Consider the following 24,871-nt stretch of genomic DNA (forward strand, 5'->3'; position numbering starts at 1 on the left):
GGGGGGGGCGGCCGAGGGGCGGGGCTGAGCGGGGGAGGCGGAGCCGCGGCGCGAGGCGGGAGGGCGTGGCCGGGTGGCGCCGCCGGCCAATGGGAGGCCGCGGGCATTTTTCGAATGCCGCCCCTTTCCCCCCCCTCCTCCCCGCGCCCTCCGGCCCCACCGCCTCCACGTCGCGCGAGAGCGCGCGCGTGCGCGGGGAGGGGCGGGGCTGCGCGCGCTTCCCGCCACTACGGCGCTGAGGCGATTCCCGCCGGGCGGGTCGCTGAGGGGCCAGAGGCGCCCCCGGGACCGCCTCAGCCCCGCCGGGCCCTCAGCTCAGCCCTGCTGGATCCTCACCGCAGACCCCCCCAGGCTACGACCACGCCGCCGCCGCCTCTTCAGCCCTGCCAAAACCCGAGTGTACGTGTTCCTGTGTCACCTGCTCCAGGTGACCCTGCCTTGGCTGGGCTTGAACTGGATCTTCTCCAGAGGTCCCTTCCAATCCCAACTATTCTGTGATTCTGTGTGTAGCCATGAATTCCCCTTGCACTCCAGCGTGTACCTCACCTCCAGCCTCTTGCTACGTGCTCTTTCTCACCCTCTGCGGTATCCCCAGTGCCGTCTTCCCTTTGCCTCACCCTCTTCACCCCAATCCCTCATTAGCTGTGTAATTATTGCCTGCTGCAATTACACCAGTCCCAGTGCTGAAGTCTGGCTGCAAGCTGGGAATTTTCTGTCACAACCCGCTCACAAGTTCTCCCATGTGGGAAGGATCCCTTTCCTGATGATGCTTTGCTCTGTTTCAGGCAGTTTTTACCTGTGCCTTTGCTGCTCGGGGTGAGGATTATCATGGCAAGGCAGAGCTGAGGTGTGACCCACACTTGTATCTTCACTGTCACAGTAATCTCAGCTGTGCAGATATACTGAGAGGTAAAACCCAAGCTTTTCTTGTATACCTCTTGCTACACATTTGCTCCAAGTTTACTTTATTTAGCTAGACCCATGGACGTTCTTTTTTTTCCCCTTCCTTCAAAACCGACTGCCTAAAATTGAGTTTAAGGTAGAATTCCTCAATTCCCTACCTATTCTTATTTTCTGCCATAAGCAAGCTTAGAATCACAGAATCATTAAAATTGGAAAAAATGTTAAGATCATTGAGTCCAGCCTTTCCAATGGCACTGCAAAAGCCACCACTAAACCATGTTCTCAAGTGCCACATCCACACATTTTGAACAGTTCCAGGGATGGTGACTCCTAGTACACCACAGCAATTTCATCTGCTGTCTCTTGTCTGAGCAGTTTTCTCATTTTTGTTTTCTGAAATAATCTTTACTCGTCTCCCGCCAACCTCTCTTCCCATCTGTGTTTTTACAATTTGAAGACCATATTGGCACTTACCCATTTATTTGGGCACTTTTATCCCTGCTGTGATGGGAAATCCCTCTGTGTGCACATTTAGAAGCATTTACACCATTCAAAGCACTGCAGAGGTGTCTTATTTCTGCAGTAATGCCTGTTTCTTGTCCTAGCTTTTCCCAACTCTTTCCCCTGTAGGTCACTACTCTAAGTTTACTACACCTGAGAATGTCACCTTCTAAAGGCTTGTGAGCAAAGCCTGGCCCTGTTCAGTCCCCTCCACTCCAGATGATCGCTGTGATGTGGAGCCGAGCAGCCCTGGGAGCGCTGCAGACAGATGGCTCCACTTTGCTGAACATTCCTGTCTTGCCTGTGAGTGTGAAACGAGCCCTGTGCAACTGCAGAAAAATGTGTTCCTTGGCTTTTTCCCCCTGTGGTGCCTCTCTGGCAGGAGGGGAAGGTAGAGCAGAGGGGGAGAAGAGGGAATGTGCTCCTTTACTACTGAGTTTTAAGACACCAAGAAGGAAAAGATGAAATCAGACCAGCAGCTCTCCCTTTGCCCACTGCAAGGATGTGCCCCAGCACCTGTGTTGGCTGAGCCACGGAGCTACAAGTGGACGAGAAAAGCTGTTGTCTTCTTCTCTGGTTTTTACCTCAAAATCCATCCCAGAGGGGAAGAGCAGACCCTTCACATTCCTTACAGCCACACTGCGGGATCACAACCCACTGTTGTGTCTCCTCTGCTCCACTTTTTGGGCAGGTTTGTGTCATTTGTGTCCCTCTTTCCATTCCCACAGGAATGAAGCAGTGGAAAGCTCAAAGCCAGCACAGGAGGAAGGAACAGGGAAATCCATGGCCAGGGAATCAGACTGCAGCAGGGAGCTGCTGCCAGAGTTATGTGTGATGGTGTCAAGCACTATCACTGTCAGGAATATTTCTAATAAGGATTCACTTTTAGTAAGTACTAAGCACTGTTAATAAGTCCTAAGCCTTCTCAATACTTTTCCTGCCTGCAGGTGCCATGGACTAGTAAGATTCCAGCTGTTTTTTTCCTTGAAAACAATTTCATTTGATTCCACCATGCTGTACCCTAGAGTTCTCCTGAGACTCCCCACAGCTTTGGGCTTGGGCTGTGCTGCTTGCAGATCATCCAGACACGTTGCTTTTGTTCCCAAGGAGTCACTGTACAATTTGCAGTCAAGGGTTTCACTGTTTCCACCCAGCGTCCAGAGCAAGTGGAGCAAAGCTTGTCTAGGACAAGCATTTCTTGTCCTAGAAACATGGAACCTCTTGTGTTTCTGGTTTAGATACAGTTTTGAATTATGTTTTAAATCTGCCATGGAAACTCCATTCCAAGGGTTATTTTGTTGACTTTTTTACCCTATACCAACTCACATTTTCCCACTTTGCCACATTTTTTGTTTAAAATGAACACTTTTGAATTTAATAAGCATCCTTCTGTGAGGCTTAACATCTATCTGCCACATGATTATTACCTTTATTACCTCTGTCAAACTGTGCACCTGCTGAAATCATCTTCTGCCAATACATTCTCCATCCTGCTGCATCTCTGTTGCCAAATGTTGTTTCAATGTAGACCTGCAGCTCCAAACTTCAGCTCTGAATACATTCAGGCCTTGCCTTTGGTGTTGTCACCCCAAGTTTTTGTCGATTTTCTGCCTTTCCACTTTTACCTCAGCTTTTACATTTATCTTAGGAAGCCTTTTATCCCCTTCTGCCCTTGCAGTCCACCTGGCTCAGGGAGAATTTGAGCCTTTTTTCCAGCCCAGCTCATGTCTAGTCACCACCAGATTGGGAAGCTCTTCCCTGTCACTCTGCTCTTTCATCCCTAAAACTCCATGTTCTGCTGCTGCTTCTTCAGCTTCTTGTGCTTTGAAAAACAAATCTAATATCATAGATACACACAATCCAATATTCCTTGAGAAGGTCTTTACCTGCAGATCTCATTATGCCTCAGTATGTATCCAAGGGGGTTGTTTTGGTTCTGTGCCCAGCCATGAGGGGATGGTCGCTGCTCTCTTCAGCTTGACCCTGTGTATCTGCACAGGGAGTGATGCCAAGCACAACAATCCCATAACCATCACTGAACCAAACATTTAATTCATGTGGGTCTCTCACTTGTTGAGCCACACACAAACTTCCAGAGGCTTTCTGCCCCTGGCAAAATAAGCATTACACAAGGAGCTGTTACGTGGTGGTGTCACCTTTCCTGCAGACACGCACCTAATTCTTGTCTTTATGCCTGAGCTGCTTTTTTAGTTCTACTTTACTTATTAAGAGATTTTTTCCCTTTTACATGTCCTGTAGAAATAGGCACTTTTAGTCCTTTAAACTGGAATTTTCCACTTTGTTGCTGATTCACGTCACCAAAGACATCTCTAATGATCACCAGAACAACTCACAGTTCTCTTCCAATTAATCTTTACTTTTTTTCAGCTGCAGAGTCTTACTGTCATCCCTGAAACTTCTTTAATTCTATGCAAAAATCAGTCATTTTCTGCTTTCAACCCCAAAATGCATATTCTCTGCCTCTTCATGGCTTTCAAGATATCACTTTTGATTTATTTATTTCTTATCAGCTTCCTAATAATTAGTTCTCCATACTTATCCATGGTCACTCTACACCATCTCTCAGCTGGTCTCCCTTGCTGCCTCTCTCACACTTACCCTTAAGGTTCTACTTCCTTATCTTTTCAAACATTTCCCCCTTTCCAAGAGGTATCCCATTCCTCTATGCATTTTCAAACCAAACAACCTATTTTTTTTTTTTACATCAGATCTAGCAAGTGAATAAAAATACACTTAAACACACCAAAGTTGGTTTCATTCTGGAGCAAGTGTAGAATAGAAACACCACTGGAGCCAACAGGAATTTGGAGCAGGAAAATACTATGTACTGAGCAGCCTCCACAGGCTGCTGCTTTTCTAGAAATACCCTAATTTGAAATAGATCCTGGGTGCTGTCATCACTGGAGGACCAGGGGCTGGAAGTTGTGATTCTTTTTCTACACCACTTTTGGCATTACAGTAATGACTGATTTTACCCAAAGCAGGCACATGAAGTGACACCTTCACCAAGCAAGGAGCAGCTGAAGACCACCAACTCAACACTGTACACAGGGACAGCTCTCCCAAAGCCACATATCCCCACAGTTAAGAGATCTGGCAGTGAGAATTTCCTTAACTCTGAACCAAACAGTGTTTTGGATGAAAACCAGTCGCAGCAGGGGCTGCTCCCGTCACCTGGGCAGGCAGTAACTTGCTGCCAGATCTCCTGGCTGGAATGGTTTTGCAGCCACAAAAGCTCCTTTTTGGCTGCCTGACCCCTGCCATAAGCAGCCTGGCTGGACTGTGGCCTCTGCAGCGTACGAGAGCAATGCCATACCTGTGAGCCTTGCTGGAAGGCAACTGAGCAGGAATTTAAAGCTTTTTTTGTGATGGCTCTTGCTGGAAGAACTCTAGAGCTGGTTCACTTGTTGCTCTGTGGAAAATCTTGTCAATTGGCTTTTCTTCAAGATGTCTGAGCTGCAGCTCAGGCTTTTGCTCAGAACATCCACCTTGTGATGCTGCAGGAGGCCTGGAGAATCAGATGCATTTCCTTGGAGAAAGATAAAACACTCAACTCCTGTTTTGCAGAGATGAGTGAAATTCCCTGCATTTATGATCCTGATGTATGAGAACACCCCGGACAGGACAGAGCTGGGACTGAATCCATGCTCATGAATTTGTGCAGTGGTGGTGCCGAGGGCCTGCTCCCTTCATGGGAGTGATTCCCTACACTCTCACACGAGTGGGAAGTGGCCAGCACCAATGGATTATTCACTCCAAGCCATCTGTAATGTCACAGAGCATTCGCATCAGGTGTTATTTCAGAACAGCTCACCCTGCAGTGCTGAAATGACCCATTTCCCTTCACAGGTGAGACCTGAACGCACCAGCTGTATCTGCCAAGATGATCTTTGCAGCTTCTTTCCAGCTGTTCTCCAAAATGCTGTGATAAACCACTTCTAACAGGGCTTTGCTCCCCACTCACTAATGCTTTGTACCCTGGGAGCTTAGTAAAACTCTTATGGTAACATCTGCCATTAATTCTTGCAGGGGGCTGCAACAGGACAGCCAAGAGCTTCACTGCTCTCTCCTCTCACTCAGTAATATCAACATTTCCCAACCAACAGCATCTATTGCCTTCCTCATGCCTACTCTCCTTTCCCATTTGCAACCACAGCATATCCATCCCTGCAGCTGGGCCAGCAACTTGGACAAATTCCCCTATGGAAAGGACTGAATGGAGTGGGAGCTGGTTTTATTCCTGTTGCCATTTCAGCACAATTTAGCAGCTGGAAATAAGAAAGAGAAGCTGGTGCCACATGACAAAGCTTTCCACAGTCAGCATCCCTACAGCAGCATTTAAAGAAGCAGGAGTTATTTCAGCAAACAACAGCTCCACAATACCTCACCAAAGGTGGCAAATGGAGCCCCTTGAAAAACAGAAGGGTAGACAAAGTGAGGTTTCCTCAGATACTGTGATTTAGTCATGCTACTGGAAGCTGAGTTAATCAATCTTTTGCTGCTGTTCTTTGCCCATTGCTGGTTTTCCTCCAATGGAAACCAGGTTGTCTATCCGAGGACAGCCAAGCAGGATCCTCTGGACTGAAGCCTCCTGGTCCCCAGATTCCACCCTACAGTTGTTGCAGGTTGCACATGGCCCCAGGCACAGCAAACCTGGAGTTTCTGTCAGCGTGTGGGGCCTTGTGCAAACCTCTGAGCTGGCACCTCATGAAAAGCCAGTGGTGTGTGAAGAGCTCAGGCTCCTGCTGGTGCTGCTTGGCTTTAGATACTGCTCAGCTGGCAGCTTCCAGGCCAGCACCTCCCAAAGAGCAGAAAGGCCAAGTTCCAGTTCCCAGCCTGACTGGGAGAAGCAGGAGCTTGGAGCACTTGCCAGCCCAAACACCTTCCCAAAGGATTCACCCCCAGGTTAAAGCCCAGCATTCCTGGCCTAACTCCAACCATGCAGCATCTCACCCTCACATATGACCTGCAGCCAGCAGCCAGCTCTCCTACAGGTGGTTCAGTGCCTCAGGGCCAGAGCTGCTGGATCTAAGGGCACAAAAGCATTCTGGAGAGGTTCTGATTTTGAGCTTCCTGCCCCCAGACTTAAACCCTCTAGAATCTGTGAAAGAAACCAAGCATACAGGCCTAGCTAACAGCTTCTCTGCTCTGCCCAGGACACTTCTGATAAAGCAACTAGGGGCGTCTACCAAAAACTCATCATGGGACCAAATGCAGCAGAACAATCACAGCCACCCTCTGGCAATGAGATGCCAAAATCTGCAATTGGCTTTAAATGTTTTCAGAATGCTTAGCAAGTTAAGGGGACTTCTGATTGACCCTCTTTCTCCTTTATCAGTAAAAACGATCTATAGGGTTGGAACAAAAGCTCTGTGGGTCACAGCAACAACTGTTCTAAGTTACTACTGGATTAAACCTACCTTGTGCACACTAAAAACCATCCCTGCAGAGGAATCCCTTCTCCTGAGCCTCTCCTGCCACGTGGCCTATCACATCCTGCACCAGGGAGGGCTGATCCCAGGCAAAAAAACTCAGAAGCTGGACTCCATCATCCTGATGGGTCCCTTCCAACGCAGCATATACTAGGATTCTATGAAAAGACACCTCCATACACCAAGATCTGCTCCTGGACCTGAGGCTTTTTTGGAGAATAAGGTAAAACCTGAATATGTTGACATAAGCAGAGAGCACAGCATCTAAGATCAGTGTATTTCCTGACCTCATTCCCAGAAATGGCTCATCTCATTTTGAAAACCCTTTCCTAGAAAGAAACCAGCCTTATGCAGACACCTGGCCTGAAAATGTGCTGTTTGGTGGCTTCAGGTTAGGGGAGATTCTCAGGAATAAAGAGGGATGGAAGCAATGCATCTACTTGCTTGCACTTCTGACAGTGCCCCAGCCTTGGGAAAAGAAGGGTTTCCAGCAGTAGAAATGGTTCTAATGCCACTTTTCCATGCTGAGCTGTGTTAACCCCCTGCCACAGTCAGGAGCCTGCACACAAGATGTGTTTCAAGAGTAGGAGAAAAAACTTCAGCATAACCTGCAGTATTCTTGGTGTAAACCTGCTGCCCTCCCTGCTGAGGCTTTGCTGTAACATTGGGCCAATGACCACAGCTCATCTCACTTACACAAAATGAGGCTCCTGCAAATCGCATTCCACAGGAACCTGTTTTAATTAATAATTCCCTTTCTATTTAATATATCTTACAAGTTTTTTTGTATTTTAACACTCTTCACAATAAACTGGTTCCAAAGATCTTTCGTGAGCCGCATCCTGAGGAGCCACAACCACCTGCAAACCTGTGCTGATCTAGAAGGAAACTGGAAAGCAACTGGATGCAGTAAATGCATGGCAAAGAACACAAGAGGAGCAGAGGAAGGAGTCAGGAGTTCTGCTCCTTGCAGTGACTTTGTTGGGAAGCTGAAACTTCAGGTGACACACCCACAGCTGGAAACCTCAAGCCTTGTGCATAAACTGCTCACAGCATCCAGTGTGCAGCTGAACTGATTTAACTTCAGAGAAGCCAAAACCTGCCATGCTGCAAACCCAGCTTTGGGTAATTCTGAAAAACCCCTCATAAAAATCTCTGAGAAGACCCTTCCTGGCCTTTACAGGACACCAACAGGGCGAGTTCTCACCCCCTGGAACGTCATTAAAGGCTCTAACAAAAAGGGGAAAGATTTTCTCACCTCACCTCTACCCACCTGCTGGCAATTCCCATTCCCTCCAGCCAGTGGTTTTCCAACTCTTTCAGCCAGAAGGTTTAAGCTCTCCAGACAGACTTCCCAGCCCTGACACACTGGATTCACTGGGCTATTCAAAGGCTCTGCAGCAAGTCTGTCCTTTCCAATCCAAGGCAGTGAGAGAGAAATCAGTCCTTGCATGGCTCTGCTGTTGCACACTCATGTTCCCAGCAGGCTCTGCCACTGCCCACCCTGAGAGGAATTCCATCATTTGCCCACACCGACTTGGCAATATTTACCCTTATTTACATACAAACTGGCATTCATTTAATTCAACAATTTAACTGCTACAAACCACCATGTACCGCTCAAAAAAATGCCTTTCGGAAGAAGAATACCCACACGACCTTCTGCAGAGGTGTAACAGACACCCCTGGAGCCCTGGTGGGTGGGGGTTCAGTGGGGACAGACCTTTTGGAGACCTTGAGAGCCCATCCAAACTTCTGGGCCCAGCGGCGAGGCTGAGGCATCATTGGATGTGGTACATGCAGATACATGAGCGTACAGTAACAGTGAGAATATTTTTTCTTTTTTTTTTTTTAACAAAACTTCAGAGAGAAGTGTTTTATTGTTACTAAAAAAAAAAATAACCAAACAATGCTCTAGTGTTTTAGGCCATGGATTCTCTAGCTCAGATTCATGGGGTGGAACACGTTAGCAGGGAAAGTGTCTCATGGACCTCTCCCCTCTGGCCACAACCAGGCACCTCCTCCCTTCCCCGTGGTGATCAAATCACATCCTCAGGCAAGTACAGCAATTGTTTACATGTAAAAGTAAGATTAGGAAAGAAACGTATTTGTAGCCTTTCTTCCCTTTCTTTTTGTTTCTTTTTGTTGTTGGATTTTTTTTGTTGTCTTTTTTTTTTTTTTTAAGTGATTTAGCAGCTGGAAAGAAAAAGACAGCATCATGTGAGCAGTCAGTGCTGCAGACACCCCCAGCAAATGCTCCATAGGCTGGCTACTCACGGTCCATGGCCCACAGTTCACAAACCACATTTGAGGGCTTCCCCAGCTTTGCAGAGTCCTTGATGGCAGGTGCTTCTCACAGTGAGAGCCAGCGGGTCATCTTGGGTGGCTGCAGACACACGCGAGGGCCTTCCTGTCCTCAGCAGCAGCTGGGTCTGGAGCAGCAGCCCGGGTCCCGCTGGGCACGGGAAGGGCTCCCACGGCTGTGGCCGTGCCCCGGCCGCGCTGGCCCCGGCACGCGGAGCGGGCAGGCAGCGCCGCTCCTCCGTCCTGCACCCTTCCCTGGCGCTGGGCTGTCGGATCTCGGCTCTCACAGATGCGGCCTCCGGAGCTGCCAGGGTCACAAGTCCCCGGATGATGCCACTGATCCAAGTCACATGAGACACGGCTGGAGAAACCCAGCTGGGGTCGGGCACCGTCTGCCCTGAGGTCACGTCCCAGCCTCGGGAACCAACTGCTCCCGCTTGGCCCTGCAGCCACTGGCTGCTCCTTGGCCAGGGAGTTTCTCGGCACAACAGCATCCCCTTTTTTCATGTTTTCCTTTTTTTTTAACAACAATTGCTCTCACCCTTCATTTTTGGTAGTCACACATACAGACACACACTATATGTACACAATTTGGGCCTGAGGACCTACGGCATGCCAAGGAAGCCAGCACCGCTCAGGATGGTGCACACATTCAGCAGCTGTCAAAGGAGAAGTCGTTTTACTTTCTTTTAAACTTGCAATGTTTGTCTTTATTTTGTTCTTTATATTTTGAAAGTGAAAAGAAATAGTATTGAGTCAATTTCTTTTTTTTTTTTTTTTTTTTTTTTTTAAATATTTGTTCTATGTATTTACAAGCCTTAAAGTTGCTCTAAAGGTTCTCAAAGTATCACTAGTACTTTTTTCCCCGGGGTAGCACGGTTTTCAGTGAGTTATTTTCGGAGCACTCTGGTCCTCAGCGGTTTTCTCAAATGCATTTTCCTTCTGATCCAAGGTTATGTATGGTTTGATTACTATTTTCTTTTTAAATTTCTGAAGCAAGCTGAGAGGCAGGCAGAAAAATCTGATGACAATAAACAAAAATTGATCTTGTCCTCATCTAGCTCACCCCAACCCCCTTCAAAGTTTTGTTGATTTATCATGCTTTGAAACAAAACTGAGGTGCATATGAAGGGGAGGGAAATTTATTTCTCTGCTTTTGTTCTATTATACAATTTGTTTACAGAAACTGCAAATTTAAAAATTACACTGGCATTTGCAGTCCTTAAAATAATAAATTAGAAGTTTTCAACTTGTTTTTGTTTTTGCTAAACAGATTTGTTTTGCTGTGTGTTTTCCTAAGTATGAGTCCTTGTTTAAAAAGAAAAGAAAAAGATTAAAACAGAAAATATTTTCTATAAATAATACATGTATTTTGGTTTAGTGCTCCCGCCCTCAGGTTTGAAGTTTACTTTTGTGGGTTTGTTTTCAAGTACCTTTTTGCCTCCATGATCACCTCGGTGTTTATCGAGTTTTACCTCTCCCACTCGTGCGTGTGTGGGGCAAGGGGGGTCTGCGAGAGAGAATTGGCCTTGCTGCACTGTGATTGGCGAAGACGTGAAACTTTTTAAAAAAATACTTAAATTGTTTCTTTTTTGTTTGTTTGTTTTAAATCTGTATTTTAAGTTTTAATTATCCTCTGACTCCTCTTCGGCCTCCCGTAGCCACGTGAAGAACGCCGTTACAGATTTTAGCGCTACTCCTTTCCCGTTCTGCTCCGCTGGGTCCTTGCTGCTTTCCCACTTGTAGAAGGCATCCTCCGAAATGACCTCCTCGTCATACAGGCAATCAAAAAACATCCGCAACAAATCTGCAGTAATGGAATAAAGCAGGGAACATCTGTCAGCCCTGGCTGCAGACAGAGACGGCCGCAGATAAGGGGATTAACGCGACCTCTTGGCATGGGAGATGGAGAGACAAGGAAAGCACAGGGCTCTTACTCAGTTATTGCTTCTGGCTGCTCACACTCGGGTGAGGGGGAAAACCGACCCCTCTGACACTGTCAGAGAAGAGGGAAAGCTGGGAAAGCAGCTGTGGGAATACGTTATCTAGAGATTGGCTGGCAAGCAGGACCCACAGCAGCCCATCTCCTCTCCACCACACATCTGGATTCCCTCCAACCCCGGATTTTTGTGGCTCATCAGGAGAGATAATGCCCAACTAATGTCATAAAGGGCACTAAGGATGATCATGTTGAATGTTTTGAGGCACTCCTGGATTTTGTGCTGCAGATTCCCTGGGAATCCCTGTTTCTTTGGCTACTCCCTTGCCTGTTGTCCCACAAGGGTTTTCTGTAGCATCTCTGGGACAAAACTCATCAGTTGACCAACTCATTTTATTCCCTCCAAGCCCACAGATATCTGTAGAGTAGCAATGCAATAACAACACCCATGCTCTCACATGTCCAGGTACTGCAAACTCAACAGATTATTTTTTTACTGCTCTTTTTTTAATTTCTTTTTATCAACAGGTTTGTCCTTCCTTCTGTGTGGCTGCTTACAGGAGCAACCAAAAGAAGAGCCGGCCTCTGGCCAAGCATTTGGGAACCTGAGCTGCTCTAAAAATCTGGGATCTGGATAAGCTGAACCCACTCACATCAGCTTCTCTCATCTGCTACCTACAAAGGTAAGGAAAAGTACATCTTCTTCCTGTCTCCCACAGAACCCCCCTGCCCTTATGCGGGCTCAAATCCCCAACACAGAGGCAACACTTACTAGGAGGTTGATCAAGTTTTACTATTGATGCTTGTAGTGCATAAAGTGCTTGTAGTTCCTTCTCTGTGTCTGAGTCCAGGTACTTGAGTAAGATGGGCACTCTCTGTTTGATAACAGCAGTGTCCACTCGGAAGCTAGAAGAGTCCGCTGAGGGGAACAGGAGAAAGCAGGGTCAGCCTGGCACATGGCAACAGGGACAGGTCTTTGACTGCCTTTACTAATGCAAAGAGCAATCACAAACACAGATTAGAGTGGAGAGAAAAGGAGGATGAGAAGCCGCAGAAGTATTTTTGGTTAATGGCTATTTCTGGAAGTCTTGGTCCTTACAGTTCCCTGAGTCCACTGCCTGCAGTGACCCCAGTTCTAATACACACAGAAGCAGCACAACCTTACTTTGCAGTGCAAATTGTGTCTCCACAGGCAACTGCATTTAGAAGGTTAGAAGGTTTTTAGAAAATTCTTTTTTTTTCTAAAAATACCAGGGCAGAAACAGAATCATAAGTTGCACATTATATAGGAAATAGTGAATATATAAAAATATGCATTAGAAGTCCATCAGCCACAAGGATGAATTATTCAGCAGCCTTCAAGTACATCATGCAACCCAATTGATATTTTGAAAACAAAAGAAAAAAACTCAGAGGCAAGGTCAAAATTTAAACCAGAGGATGATTTTCCTTACACAACAGGGAACCCTTAGGCATTGGAAATGAAGTCCTGTGTCGTGTCTCTGTTAACACTAGGTGGCACGAGCATGGTTCTGTTCCCAGAGAGAGGAAGGAACTGGCCTGTCCCTCCCCTCCCTCACACGGTGGAATCCAGCCCGTTCTCTCCCCCAAATCACAGCTCAGAGCAGAACCAGACCCTTTACAAGCACCACTTTTTGCTGTGCCAGATGCCAACAATAAAGTTAAAGAAAACCAAGTAAATTGAGCAGATGTTTCTGGCTGCAGTGCTTTACTCAACCCCCCCTGAGGATCTGAGGGTCACAGTGTCTGACTTGGGAGCCCTCCCTTCCCTGTGTTTCCAGCTGTACAGCAAGGCAATCCACATAAACCATCTTTCCAAAACTGAAACTTTGGATATAAAACTCTTACAAGCCTGAGCCCCAGACTGGCTTTGTCCCGCAGCCCACGCTGGGCTGCCCACTCATCTTTGCTGACACAGGAGTGGATGTGTTAATTGCCTTAACGATGATCTCAGTCATTTCCACCTTCGTTAAGAAAATCAACAAACAACCTGGCATTTCCCAGCGCTGTCTGAGACCCCTCCTCACACAAGGCCACTGGGACACACCAGGGTCACCTCAGGAACACCATACCCGGCAAAGCGCCCGGCTGTCACGTGGGGAAGGGACACCCTGCTCTTGGGCACAATCCCAAATGATGGGTGTGTGACAAAACACAGCCTTGGCCAGGGAAATGTGATATAAACCTCAAAAATACCAAAAATTCTTTTCAGGTTTGGTTTGTGTGGTGTTTACACTGCAAGTGACTCACCTATAATAGCTGCTTTACAAACTGCTGTCATTAAAGCTCTAAGGAATGTAGGTGAACTCATCTGGCTTTCATCTAGATTAGCCTGGAATCAAGAGTAAATGGACCAGTTAAAAACATGGCGCTGCAGGACTGCAAAACTCCAGTGCTGAACCTGGCAGCAAGTCCAGGCTCAGCTGCTGCTGCGGCACAAGCCCAGCTCACCCCTGCAACACTCGCTTCCCCACTCCCTCCTTGGAACTCCCTCAGGGACCTCAGCAGGCAACACCAGCTCCCATGGGATCCATGTGCCACTGAGCACCTCCTGCAAGGAGCTGTTTGTCTGCAGAACCAAACCAACCACGCTGGGCTCCTGCAATGCCCTCGCACAGTCTCAAAGAGTTTTAGGCTTTTCCAACAAACTTTACGGCGTGCTCCTTGGGTGGAGATTGTTTGCTTTGTGAAAGAAATTCAGGGAATGGCTGTGGAAACTGTCCAAGGCTCCAAAGAGCCTGTGGGTGATTCCAGATTTTCAGTGCTGCTTTCATTCCACTCTGAACTCCTCTAACGGCAGTGGAAAAATGACATTTCTAACACATTGCTCTGCCATAGAAATAACTGAACTGAAGCTGACCAAGATTTAGTATCAGCACAAATGTAACTGCATAGGTTGAGTATAATTTCAGACACTAAATATCTGAGTTAAAGAAGGCAGCCAGAGACTGAGAGCAAAGACCAGTGGGTTGACAGGCCTTTTCCTCTTTTTTTTCTTTATTTTAATTTTCTGTTCCAGTGCCTGGCCCAGTGCAGTGGGAAAGGTGCTCTCAGTGACTGCCCAGGGTGTTTTTACAGTGGGAAATTTGGAGAGGTCAAGTTGGAAAAAAGTAGTGAGAAACTTCTCTCCCCTATTTTATGAGGAAACAATGTAGCAGTCTACATCTAAAATGTACTAAGTGTCAGAAGCAGGATATTCAGTGTCAGAAAGTCTACAGTATTTAAAAGGCTACACAGTTAATATGGCTAAAAGCCTTCCTTCCTGAAACTCACTCTTAAATACTGATTATATTTTAGATTCTTTGGAAGTGTTGATTGCACAGACCAAATCCTCGCAGTGTCCCATACCCTGACATGTTCAGACCAGAACATATTTACAAAAGCAGTTAAACAGTCTGCAGGGAGGGTGAAAATCTCTTTGTACCTCTACCCAGTCAAAGATTTGTTCATCATTCGCCTTGTCCTCAACAATGAGTTTTTCCAGCTGCTTGTTCAGCTCTTCTGCAGACAGTTCTTTCTCTGAAAGTGCTTCTGAGGAACTGGAACAGTCAGACTCCGTGAACTCCAACTTCTGCAACACCACACGTGATGATGAGAATTAGTGAAATGTACTTTCCTAGCCTGAATTACACCGGATTGAAGCAGGAAACTACATTTAATTCTGTTTCCTGGCATCTTTCAGCTACTCAGTTATTGTTACAATATCAACCTTCCCTGTTCCAAGGGTTAGGAAGCATTTTACAAACACATGGGAACTCCATTATCCAGCAAAGACAAAGAGGCACCTCAGGCAGCTCCAGTCCTGCACAACAGAGCACAAAATCAAGTGTGTGTTCCCTGGCTGGAGCTACAGGGGCTGGAATGCAACAACCAGAGCTGGCACTGGCTCAAAGGAATTGCAGCCAATGCCCCAATCCCTTGAAAACTGTGACAGAAGAGCTGCAGTCCCCTCAGCAAGGCCCAGGCCCATGGTAATAATTTCATTTCCTGCAGCAATTCCAAAGTGCCAGAACAGGGCAGCGGATCACTCAAAGCTCCAAAGGGAGCTTCACCAGCAAGAGGTGAGGTGCCTCCATCAGTCCTGGCTCCCTCCAGGATCATAATCCAAGGTGGGATGAGTGAATAACTCCTACCATTAATTGTGGCCCCTCTGCAATTGTCTGTCCTTGCTCCAAAACTCATTATTGAATGTTTTTTCCCAGCTGGAGAAACAGGTCTCCTAGAGGAAGCCAGGTGACTGGAGATGTGTGTCTGGGAGCAGCAGGGGCAGGCTTTCCTCCCTGTGCTTTCAGGTAGTGCCGAAATCTACCCCAGTGTGGAGACACTTCACCCCATATTCCAACTGCACATACGAATGGGATGGAAGAGGATGAAGAAATGGGATGATCAAAGAAATGATTTGAACTCACCTGTTCCATGAGAAAGGTATGTACATCTTCCCCTTCGGGCAAGTAGTCCTTCCAACTGAGGCCAGACTCCCTCCATAAGGCTCCCACTTTCTTATGGCTCTGAAACACAAGCAGTTTGTCCATTTAAAGAGCTGAGGGACACCCTGGGAACTCACAGGGGCCGGAATGGTGCAGCTGTGTCAGGAGGAATAAAGGACAGTTCAGCCACCCAACAAACGGCTGGCAATGAGTGAGAACATCTGGAGACCCCGTGCAAGAGAAACCACATGTGCAATCCCCCTGGGAATGCACATCTTGTCAGGTGGGCAACGCCTCGTGACGGGCAATGGGCAAGGCAGAAGTGACACGGGGGGTTCGCAGCGAGCTCCGAGGTCACCCAGGAGCAGTGACACGTGGAACAGGGCACCTTCCCACGGCTGACTCAGACCCTTCTCCTGACTTACTCCGTCACTCGCACTCCCTTGCCTTGACAGTAAGGCTCTGGCAAACTGCTCCTTTGAGAAAACTCCTCATTTACACAGCTGTTTTCTGTGCAGAGACCAAGCCTCAAATTCAGGCACATAATCCCAAATTCTCTCTTCAGTTCCTAGAGTTTATGCAAACCTTGAGAGCAGTGCCTTTGAGCACAGACAGTTCAGCCTTTTGCAGCCTCTAATGTCACACTGACCTTTGAGCCTCCTGCCTCAGAGAGCACAGTTCTGACACACACAGTTCTGACAAGAATAAAAATGCTGAGCACAACCAGCTCTTTTCACCCAAATGCTTTGCCAAAGTTTCACCTTACAGCAACTGCTCACAGGAGAGCACTGAGTACCTAAGTCAAGCTGAGAAATGCTGCCTGATTTTAAGTTTACAAAGCAGATCACAATTTTCAGTTTACAATACAGGTTGTTAAGAGCCAACTGTGCATAGTTCCTGCTCTGAGCCACTAAGATCTGGATTAGATGGCTGATGTTACACTGAAATACCCGAGTCCAAGTCTTGGCCTGGACAAGATCTGATCAGAAAGCTGTGGCAGAAACAGAGACCCAAGGCTGTGCTTCCACACCCAGAGCACAGCAGCTTTTCTTTCACAGAATAGTTTAAAAAAAAAAAGGAAGCTGACTGTCCGAACAAGCACAAGACTAAAATAAATAAAGAAATAAATAAAAAGCCACTCTTTGCACTGTTGGACTGAAATGCTCCTGGAACATTCAACCTTACTTGAATGCATGCTTGAAAAAATAAAAAAAAAGGCAAGTGAGGGATTTTACAGGGTTGGAAATAGACACTATCCAAAGTGCAGGATTCAGCTGGATCAAAAAAAAAAAAAAGACAAAAAATGGAGATGAGTTATAGGGAAACCACCAAACTGGTTGGACACGCAGCTGTGAGGTGTGAAAGAGAGCTCTCGGAGTCACGGGGTGAGGAGGTGTCACTACCCCAGTGCTGGGTGAACCTCAAGAGTCGGCAGGTTTAGTTTGGATAAGCACACAGCAGTCTGAGGCCATCGGGAGCTTATCCGAACCCTGAGAACCTCTCCGGTCTGCAAGAACAGTTCTCTCGCAAGATTCCCGGCACTTGCTGCTTCTGGTCAGCCCAGAAATCCCTTGAGCATGTCCCTCTTGCAGTATTTCAGCACTCTAAGCTTCTGGGAGAAGCCAGGTGCAAAGGTACCTGCAAAAGGGAAAAGCGATGAGAAAACAAAAAGTTAACTCAACTTTTTGGAACCTTGTAAGGCTTGGTTGGAAACTGGGGGTGCGAGGCAGGTTTCCTAAGTTATCTGGACTGGCTGGCCCATCCCTAAATGTCCTCACGTGGGAATGGTGAAGGTTTCATGCATGAACACGGGCGCTGCATCCACTCCTCCCTCCGGAGGACAGGAGCACGGGGCACTCACCATTTGTTTGCATAGAAGGTGCAAGATTTCAGCAAGCAAGACACCGGCTCTTCCCACAGGAAGCAAGGGTTTGCTAAATTCTCTAGAATGAAAGAAAAACAGGTGTTTTTTCCATTATAATTTGTTTTTGGAATGTAAATCCAGGGGTAGTGATCAAACTGAGGCAAGAAATCACCTTTAACTTCTGCCAGGGAAGAACGATTTGATTAATCCAGCATTGCTGGATAAAACATTTAGTGATGCAGTGACCTTGTCACAACAGGGCTAATTATACAGACTTGAATTTTACATCCAAAAATATGTTATATTTATGTCAAATCCACTCATTTTTGTGGGATGCTGCACTTGGGTAGACTTTGAAAAGACTGTTATTTTCTTAATATACTGGTAATAGAAATAGGAACCATTCAACTCAGTTGAATGAGGCTCACAATTAATCCCCAAATATATAAGGACATACAGAAAATACAGGAATTCTGGTCTAGGAAATGGTTCCTGGTCTTGCACACAAGGTTTTGTGCCCCTTCAAGGCAGTGCCCAGGTGGTAGAGAAATGGAATCCCATAGTTTGGGCAGGGACACCTCCCACTGTCCCAGGCTGCTCCAAGCCCTGTCCAGCCTGGCCTTGGACACCTCCAGGGATCCAGGGGCAGCCACAGCTGCTCTGGGCACCCTGTGCCAGGGCCTGCCCACCCTCACGGGGGGAATTTATTCCAAATATCCCACCTAGACCAGTCTACCCTCACAGGGGGTAATTTATTCCAAATATCCCACCTAATCCAGCCCTCCTTCTGTTACCATCTGAGCCACGCAGCCCCTCTGCAATACCTCACTCTCTGTAAGTCTAATTCCCAGAGCCTCTGTGCTCCCAAATCTCTCCACTCTACAGTACTGGGGTATTTTTAAGCTCAGCTGAAACAAACAGCAGACTTATGGATAAAACCCTTCTCCAAGGGTGAAAGCTCCCTTCCCAGCAGAGCTCTCAGGCTGGTGTGGGCCCCTAAGGATGTGCAATGAGGGGGAGCTGTGCAGCTCCTGGGGGAGCTGAGCCTCCAGCACTGCTCATCCTTCCCCTACTGATGGGAACCACGCTGAGAAAACACTACAGGCCCAGCTGGGAAAGCATCACTTACTGTATAAGTTCTCTCATAGAGATTCCTCCTTCTTTTAACATGGGGGTCACCAACTCAGCCAGGTACAACCAGATATGGGGTATATCTATGGCCATGTCATCCGCCATCTCCAGGGTCTCGGAAAAACTTCAGAAGGAGGAAAACACACCAAGTATTAAATAACATTTAATTGGAGACATTTGCTTCAAAGAAATCTGCACTTTAAAAATGTTTTGTAACATAAAAGAGGAGTGAAGAGAGAGAGGAGTGAGGAGAATCACAAAGGTAACAAAAAACCTATTGCCATTTTATGTTTTTGGTACTTCCAAACTGCCAAGACTGAATTTCTCCATGCAGTAATAAGGAGAATATGTGGAAAAGACACCACCTTTTGTAGATCCAACAGATACATCCAGGAAATCTCCAGTTATAATAACTCTTATATTCCACTACCCAATCACTTGCTAAACAGTAACATCTATAAAACCAAAAAGCTTTTTTGTCTGTATATATAAACCATCAAGTAAATGGAACCTTCTTAAAAATATCCAAACATTTAGAGAGGGGGGGTTAATCCTAACAGAATTCCAAATGTAAGGTAAGCAGTGAAATGTCTGTAAGAGCGCAGTTCAGCAGAGGAGAGTTTCTATCTGCAGCAGGAATTACAGGACTGCTCCCCAGTGATACATTTTCCAGAATGGCTCAAAACTCTTCTTTCCCATCAAACCCTTGCAGGTGGCTTCACTTCCCATGCCTGGGAAATGGTAATTTTTCTGCTTTCCTGCAGTTTCTATCATGGTTCGTTTCTCCCTGAAAACCTTGAATTGTCCGGTGTCCTGTTTAGTGACTATAAATCCACATTTTCTCTCATGTTTCAAACCAGAAACCATCTCCTTTGCTTTGTTCTTTGCATCCTCTGCTGCTCCTCCAGCCTTTCTGCCAGAAATTGTTTTCCTGTTGTGCATCTCCCCAACCATGGGCTGTGACCAGTGTTCATCCTGTGATCCCTCATTACACTTCTCCTGTGTAGATGAGGGAGTTTCTGGTGTTCTCAGCACCCACTGAACACCACTTGTCCTTTCCATCATCTTCAGGAGTTGTTTTGCATTGTTTATTCACATTCAGAGCACAGATCCCAATATTTCATCAAGATCCACTTATCCAAACTCCAGGAAGCTCGAGAACAGCTTTAATCACAATACATTTTGGATATGTATCACCTCAAACGAGTCCCTCTGACCATCAGTGCTGTGTGGACACAAGAGTACTCCCTGTGGATTTAGATTTTTTCAGCTGTTCCATACAGTTTTGAGCTCAGGCTGCCTAAACCTTTCCTGTGAGCTGGAAGAAGTTCAGGGACAGACATGGGCACAGGGAGTTTCCTGTCGGAGCGGTCGATGGTACCACAATGACAGGGACTCAGATTAAAGCCAGACAGAGTCAATCCTCAGAAACTCAGTATACTTCATCTGCTCCTTCACTGCTGCATTTGTGCCTATCCCTGTTTTATCCCTCCTGCTCTGCACCCCAGTGAGGACTGAGTGCCACCAGGGATCTCCAGGGGAACAGGGATTGTTCTAGGACTGGACACCAGGCTGGGAACACAAAACTCAGGGAGCTGAAATGAGCCAGGAGCTGAAACTCAGGTCTCTTGAGGCAGGTCCAACCCATCTGCTGCATGTCCTCCTCTTCAGCCCCTCGAGGGCTGAGGTGTCCTGGGAAGTGGCATGGTGTGGGTGAAGCCTTCTTCCCACTGGGAGAGTGGCTGAGGCTCTGGGTGCCCAGGAGCTCAGAGCTCCCAGGTACTGATATTGTGTGAAGGATTCTGACCGCCTCCTCTTCCAGTTACATTCAGGGATTTGCAAAAGGCAAACAGGGAGAAATGCAGCACAGAACAGGGATCTGAACACACATGTTTAAACAGACACCTAGAGACCTGCTTCAAAATAAAAGCTGGCATAAATATGAACATATTTATGTTCACTAAAGCATCTGAAACACTTTAAAATATATTACAATAATATTCCTTATAAATACACCCAAATGATACAGTCCTTCCAAAAGAATGTGTGGAGAGGGCAGGTGGGAGATCATTTCTCTGCAGCACAGCATCCATTTGCAAGAAACACTGAGGAAAAGAATCTGTGGATTCTCTGTGCAGAATACCAACCCCTTGAAGAAATCCTGCTTGCTCAGCTTTCCCGAGTGCACCAGCTGATGTAACAACTGGCCCATGTGATCCCTGGTGATCTGACTCCGCTCCAGCGTGGACTCCACGCCCACGCGCACGAACACGGGCAGCAGGTTCTGGGCACTCAGCTCCTCCACGCACTGCATGGCCTCCTGTGGAAGGACACACAGCAGTCACCCTCCACTGAAAAGCAGCAAACATGTGGCACAAGAGTATTTCCTACTGTAACACCGGGGATTTTTGGTGAAATGAGTACTTAATGAGGCTGCCAGGCAAAGTGCTGTATTAGGCTGTGAAACATCATCACATAATAATAACAAAAACAACAATAATTGCAATAATGGAATTTATACCACTCAGGTAACAATTTTTAAAATACACAATCATAGTCCAGGCAGGACTTATCTTCTGGATGCCACCAAAACACCTATTACTGCATTGAACATCAAGCCAAGTCAAAAAAAGGGTATCAGATCAGATTTGTTACTCATCTGACCTGGCACAAATGCCTGTGTTACAAACCCACAGCCATAAAGAAGCAGAAAATAGCTGGGGAGCACTTGCAGGAAGATTTCCCCTTTGAGTCTGAAAGCTCCCACTTTCAGACTTAAGTATTTTGCAACCTAAACAAAGAAAACACTCAGAGACATTGAGAGCAGCTCTCAAAGTCCCACATCAAAAATCTTCATTGCCATCACAAGGACCTTCCAGTGACCTTCTGGGTCCAGCCCACAGATCTCAGTGGCCTTCCTGACCACAGGCACCTGCTCTGTGACTGGTTATGCCTTGAGCTACCAAGGCCTGGCAGCCTCAGATGTGTTTCTCAGGCCCTGTAGGGCTTTTTCCTGCAGGTCAGGAGCCCGGTGGTCCTGGCCTGTGTGCTCGGGTTGGAGCTCATCACAGGGTCCTGCTGTCCTGGGACACACAGGGAACCCTGCTGGCCGACCCTGCTGTCACCAGGGTCACAGCTCAGCAGTTTGAGCTCATGGTCAGGTCAGACTCTGAGGACCAAACACCTGCAAAGGGCCATTCCTCTGCTCTACACAGCAGGAACTCACGGGTGGCTGCAGGAACACGAGTTTAAGCAGTCAGAGCTTTGCTGCATCTGAAGAGCACCAAGAATCCCCCAGTACCAAGTAATTCCTGATGCAAACAAGCTGCCTTGATTCCATGGACTTTTAACCAGCCCTGCCCTGTCTAATGCAATTCAGCTCCATTTCCAGCCAGCCACAGAAACACATTGCTGTACTTGCAAACAGGGAACCGAAGTGGCCCCTTCATTGCAGGCATCCAGGGGAGCCTTTGGAGTCCATCCTAAGCAGGAAAAAGAGCAGAGACTCCTTGGCTCACCAGCCCCTGGGTCCTGGGCCAGCTCACTGCCAATCAGAGCAAGGTTTTTCCTCTCCAAACCAAGTATTTAATAATTTATCCCAATAACTAGATGTGAACTCTAAACAATCCATCATGAGAATATTCCTCTTTCCAATTATTAATTGGAAGTCCAATGAAATGGAAGCAGCAACTCTGCTTTTAGGGTGCCAAACCAGCAACTCCCAAGTGCTGCCATTTCAAACTTGGCAGGTTTGAAAATTTATTTCAGTGAAAGATCAAATGAAGCAGCTTTGCAGCCAATGTAACACTTCTTGAAAACTCTGGGGACGAGCTAAAAAACCCATTTACAAGGGAAACAAAATTTCAACCTTTTAACTAGGAAGTGATGACAGCTGCTCAGTAATTTCCAATGTTTATTAAAAATCCTCTGGAGTGGTTTGTTCAATATTTAGTATTGCTTTATCTGCCTCCAGATCAGAACAGCACATGCTTTGATAACTAAATGAAAACCTCTGTTTATTTTCACACTAGCTTTCCTGCTTCCAAAATTGCTGGTATTATGGAGCTGCTCAGTGATTCATGACAGATACACATCCATCTTGCTACTTAAAACACACAGGCTGGGCTATATTTCCTATTACCAGCAGGGCAGAAAACAAGCTTGGGAGACAACTGTCCTGAAAGTGCCCCTGGAGCTGCTACTGCTGCTGGGTTCTGTCTGGCCTCGCTGCCTCTGTGTGGGCTGGGTGCTCACAGAGACACATCCTGGAGAGAAATCACTGCTGCCCCTCAGAGCTGTCTGTTGAGTGAGGTTTTCATCTTGCTTACCTTAAAATCATTAATATGCAAGAACTCATCAATGATAGATTTGCATTTTCTCTCTATTTCATCTTCTGATAGTGAAGGCTTTTCTTGCACTGGAGCTGGGGGAACTTCTGGCTTGGCTGGTGGAAATACAGCAACAAAAAATGTTTGGAAAAGGAAAATCAGCATTTTAGAGATGACATTCTGAGAAGAGAAGTCATATGGGCAGGTGTGTCCCCTGTCCCACCCTCGGGTACAGGGTAGTTCTTTGATGGGGCTTGGAGCAACCTGGGATAGGTGGAAGGTGTCCCTGCCCATAGCAGGGGGTTGGAACTGGATGAGCTTTAAGGTTCCTTCCAACTCAAACCATTCTGGGATTCTGGGATTCTTTCCTGGCTACCTTTCCCCCCATATGAACTCCCAGTACTTCTGTAACTTGACCTTGCAGGATCACAGCTGGCAGTGGCACAGGTTGAACACCTCCAAAGCCCTGCACGAACATTAAATAATTAAATGGGAGCTGTTGCAGCAAAGTTAAAATGCGCTGACTGTGATGGGCAGCAGTCCAAGGCAATCTCCCAGTCATATCCCGAAACCCTGGTCCCCAGGGACTGTCTGCAACATCCCAAAGCTTCAGGATAAGCCTGTGCTGTGCTGTGGCAGTCGAGGTGTTTCCCTCACTGCAGCAGTTTCCAGATGTTTCCCAGCTGAACGCTGTCCTTACTATAAAGGTTCTGTCCACTGGGAACATCACCCTAATTTTCCCATTTTCCCACTAAGAGATCAGCCCAGGCTGGCAGGAGGGAAAAGCAGGAGCTGCAGGACTGACAGGGTGACAGATGAGTCACCCTGGTGGGCACCACCATCCTGCTGCACCAGGGCTGGCTTGGAAGGAGGGTTGGCAACAACACGGAGCTAAAAAGCTGCTGTGCACCACCTGTCCCAGACCCAAATCCCTGCCCTGACCCTGGGGAATGCTTGAAAAGGGAAGATATGGCTTTACTGGGCACTGAAAAAGCATTCCTGAAGAACTGACACTGATTTGGGGGACTTTGTGTGCAGAAGCCAGTGGGACAGTGACAGGATAAAACAGGGCAGACAATGCCATGGGGTGGTGCTGTGCTGGCACCTGCAGCCTTTCAGCCCCGCTGGATCCTACAGAGGGGCTGCACAGAGGGAAAAGGTCCAGGCCTGCCTGACTCAGCTGGGTCACCCAGCTCTGGGAGGTGCATCCCAGCTGCAGCAGCCTGACAGTGCCCTGCACAGACACCTGTCACTGCTCCTGACAGGTTCTCCCTTGAGCCTCCCCACCCATTCAGCAAGACTCCCCGAGCACAGAGGAGCCGTTACCAGGTTCCTTGGCTTTGTTCCTCTCGGCCTCGGTGCTGTTCCTGTCCATCTCCATGCCTCCTGTCAGCTGCTTCACCGTCTCCAGCATCTCCCTGCGCTGCTCCTCCTGGGCCTGGTTGTCCAGCAGCAGCTCCTTGCTGCTGCTGCCCCGGAGGAAGGTGTTGGGCCGGGACAGGGAAGGTGGCAGAGGTTTGTCGTTCTTCTCCCTGCCCGTGCTCCCGCGACTGCCAAACAAAAACCCGCTCAGAGCTTAGAAAAGGGACTCGAGGGCTTCACTGCAGGAGAAAACCACCCCCCAAGCCCTGCAGGATTGTTCACTCTGTTTCTTACAGCTGTACCCACAACCAAAATTAACTGAATTTCAGAGACCCACAAACACAAATACCCAGAGTGGACAGAACAGCCAATGCTTCCTAGAGAATATATGGAAAAGCAATGCTCTACAGCACCCATTTTATACATGGAATAGTGAATTTTATAACACAAGGACTCTGTTTCCCTTTGAAATGGTATGAGAGCTTTAGATTAGACATAACAAAGAAATTCCTTCTGTGAGGGTGGTGAGGCACAGGGTGCCCAGAGCAGCTGTGGCTGCCCCTGGATCCCTGGAAGTGTCCAAGGCCAGGCTGGAGGGGGCTTGGAGCAACCTGTGATAGTGGGAGGTGTCCCTGCCC

The 24,871-nt window shown here is 47.3% G+C and overlaps 1 protein-coding gene across 3 annotated transcripts in view; it reads right to left on the bottom strand.

The window, feature by feature from the left end:
• Window positions 1–8,718: 8,718 nt before the first annotated feature.
• The window catches only part of EIF4G3 (eukaryotic translation initiation factor 4 gamma 3), a 144,574-nt gene continuing 128,421 nt past the window's right edge, over window positions 8,719–24,871 (bottom strand). For all 3 annotated transcript variants that reach the window (XM_053962892.1, XM_053962895.1, XM_053962894.1), the window contains 10 exons: window positions 24,198–24,421; window positions 22,872–22,987; window positions 20,691–20,863; window positions 18,542–18,667; window positions 17,410–17,491; window positions 15,531–15,629; window positions 14,546–14,692; window positions 13,372–13,453; window positions 11,873–12,019; window positions 8,719–10,968 (listed from right to left, as the gene is read on the bottom strand). In XM_053962892.1, the coding sequence (XP_053818867.1) occupies window positions 10,787–10,968; window positions 11,873–12,019; window positions 13,372–13,453; window positions 14,546–14,692; window positions 15,531–15,629; window positions 17,410–17,491; window positions 18,542–18,667; window positions 20,691–20,863; window positions 22,872–22,987; window positions 24,198–24,421 (1,378 nt within the window). In that variant the 3' untranslated portion in view covers window positions 8,719–10,786. The remainder of the gene's footprint in view (window positions 10,969–11,872; window positions 12,020–13,371; window positions 13,454–14,545; window positions 14,693–15,530; window positions 15,630–17,409; window positions 17,492–18,541; window positions 18,668–20,690; window positions 20,864–22,871; window positions 22,988–24,197; window positions 24,422–24,871) is intronic.

Source organism: Vidua chalybeata, chromosome 22 (genome assembly GCF_026979565.1).
Source record: "Vidua chalybeata isolate OUT-0048 chromosome 22, bVidCha1 merged haplotype, whole genome shotgun sequence".
NCBI classification, from domain to species: domain Eukaryota; kingdom Metazoa; phylum Chordata; class Aves; order Passeriformes; family Viduidae; genus Vidua; species Vidua chalybeata.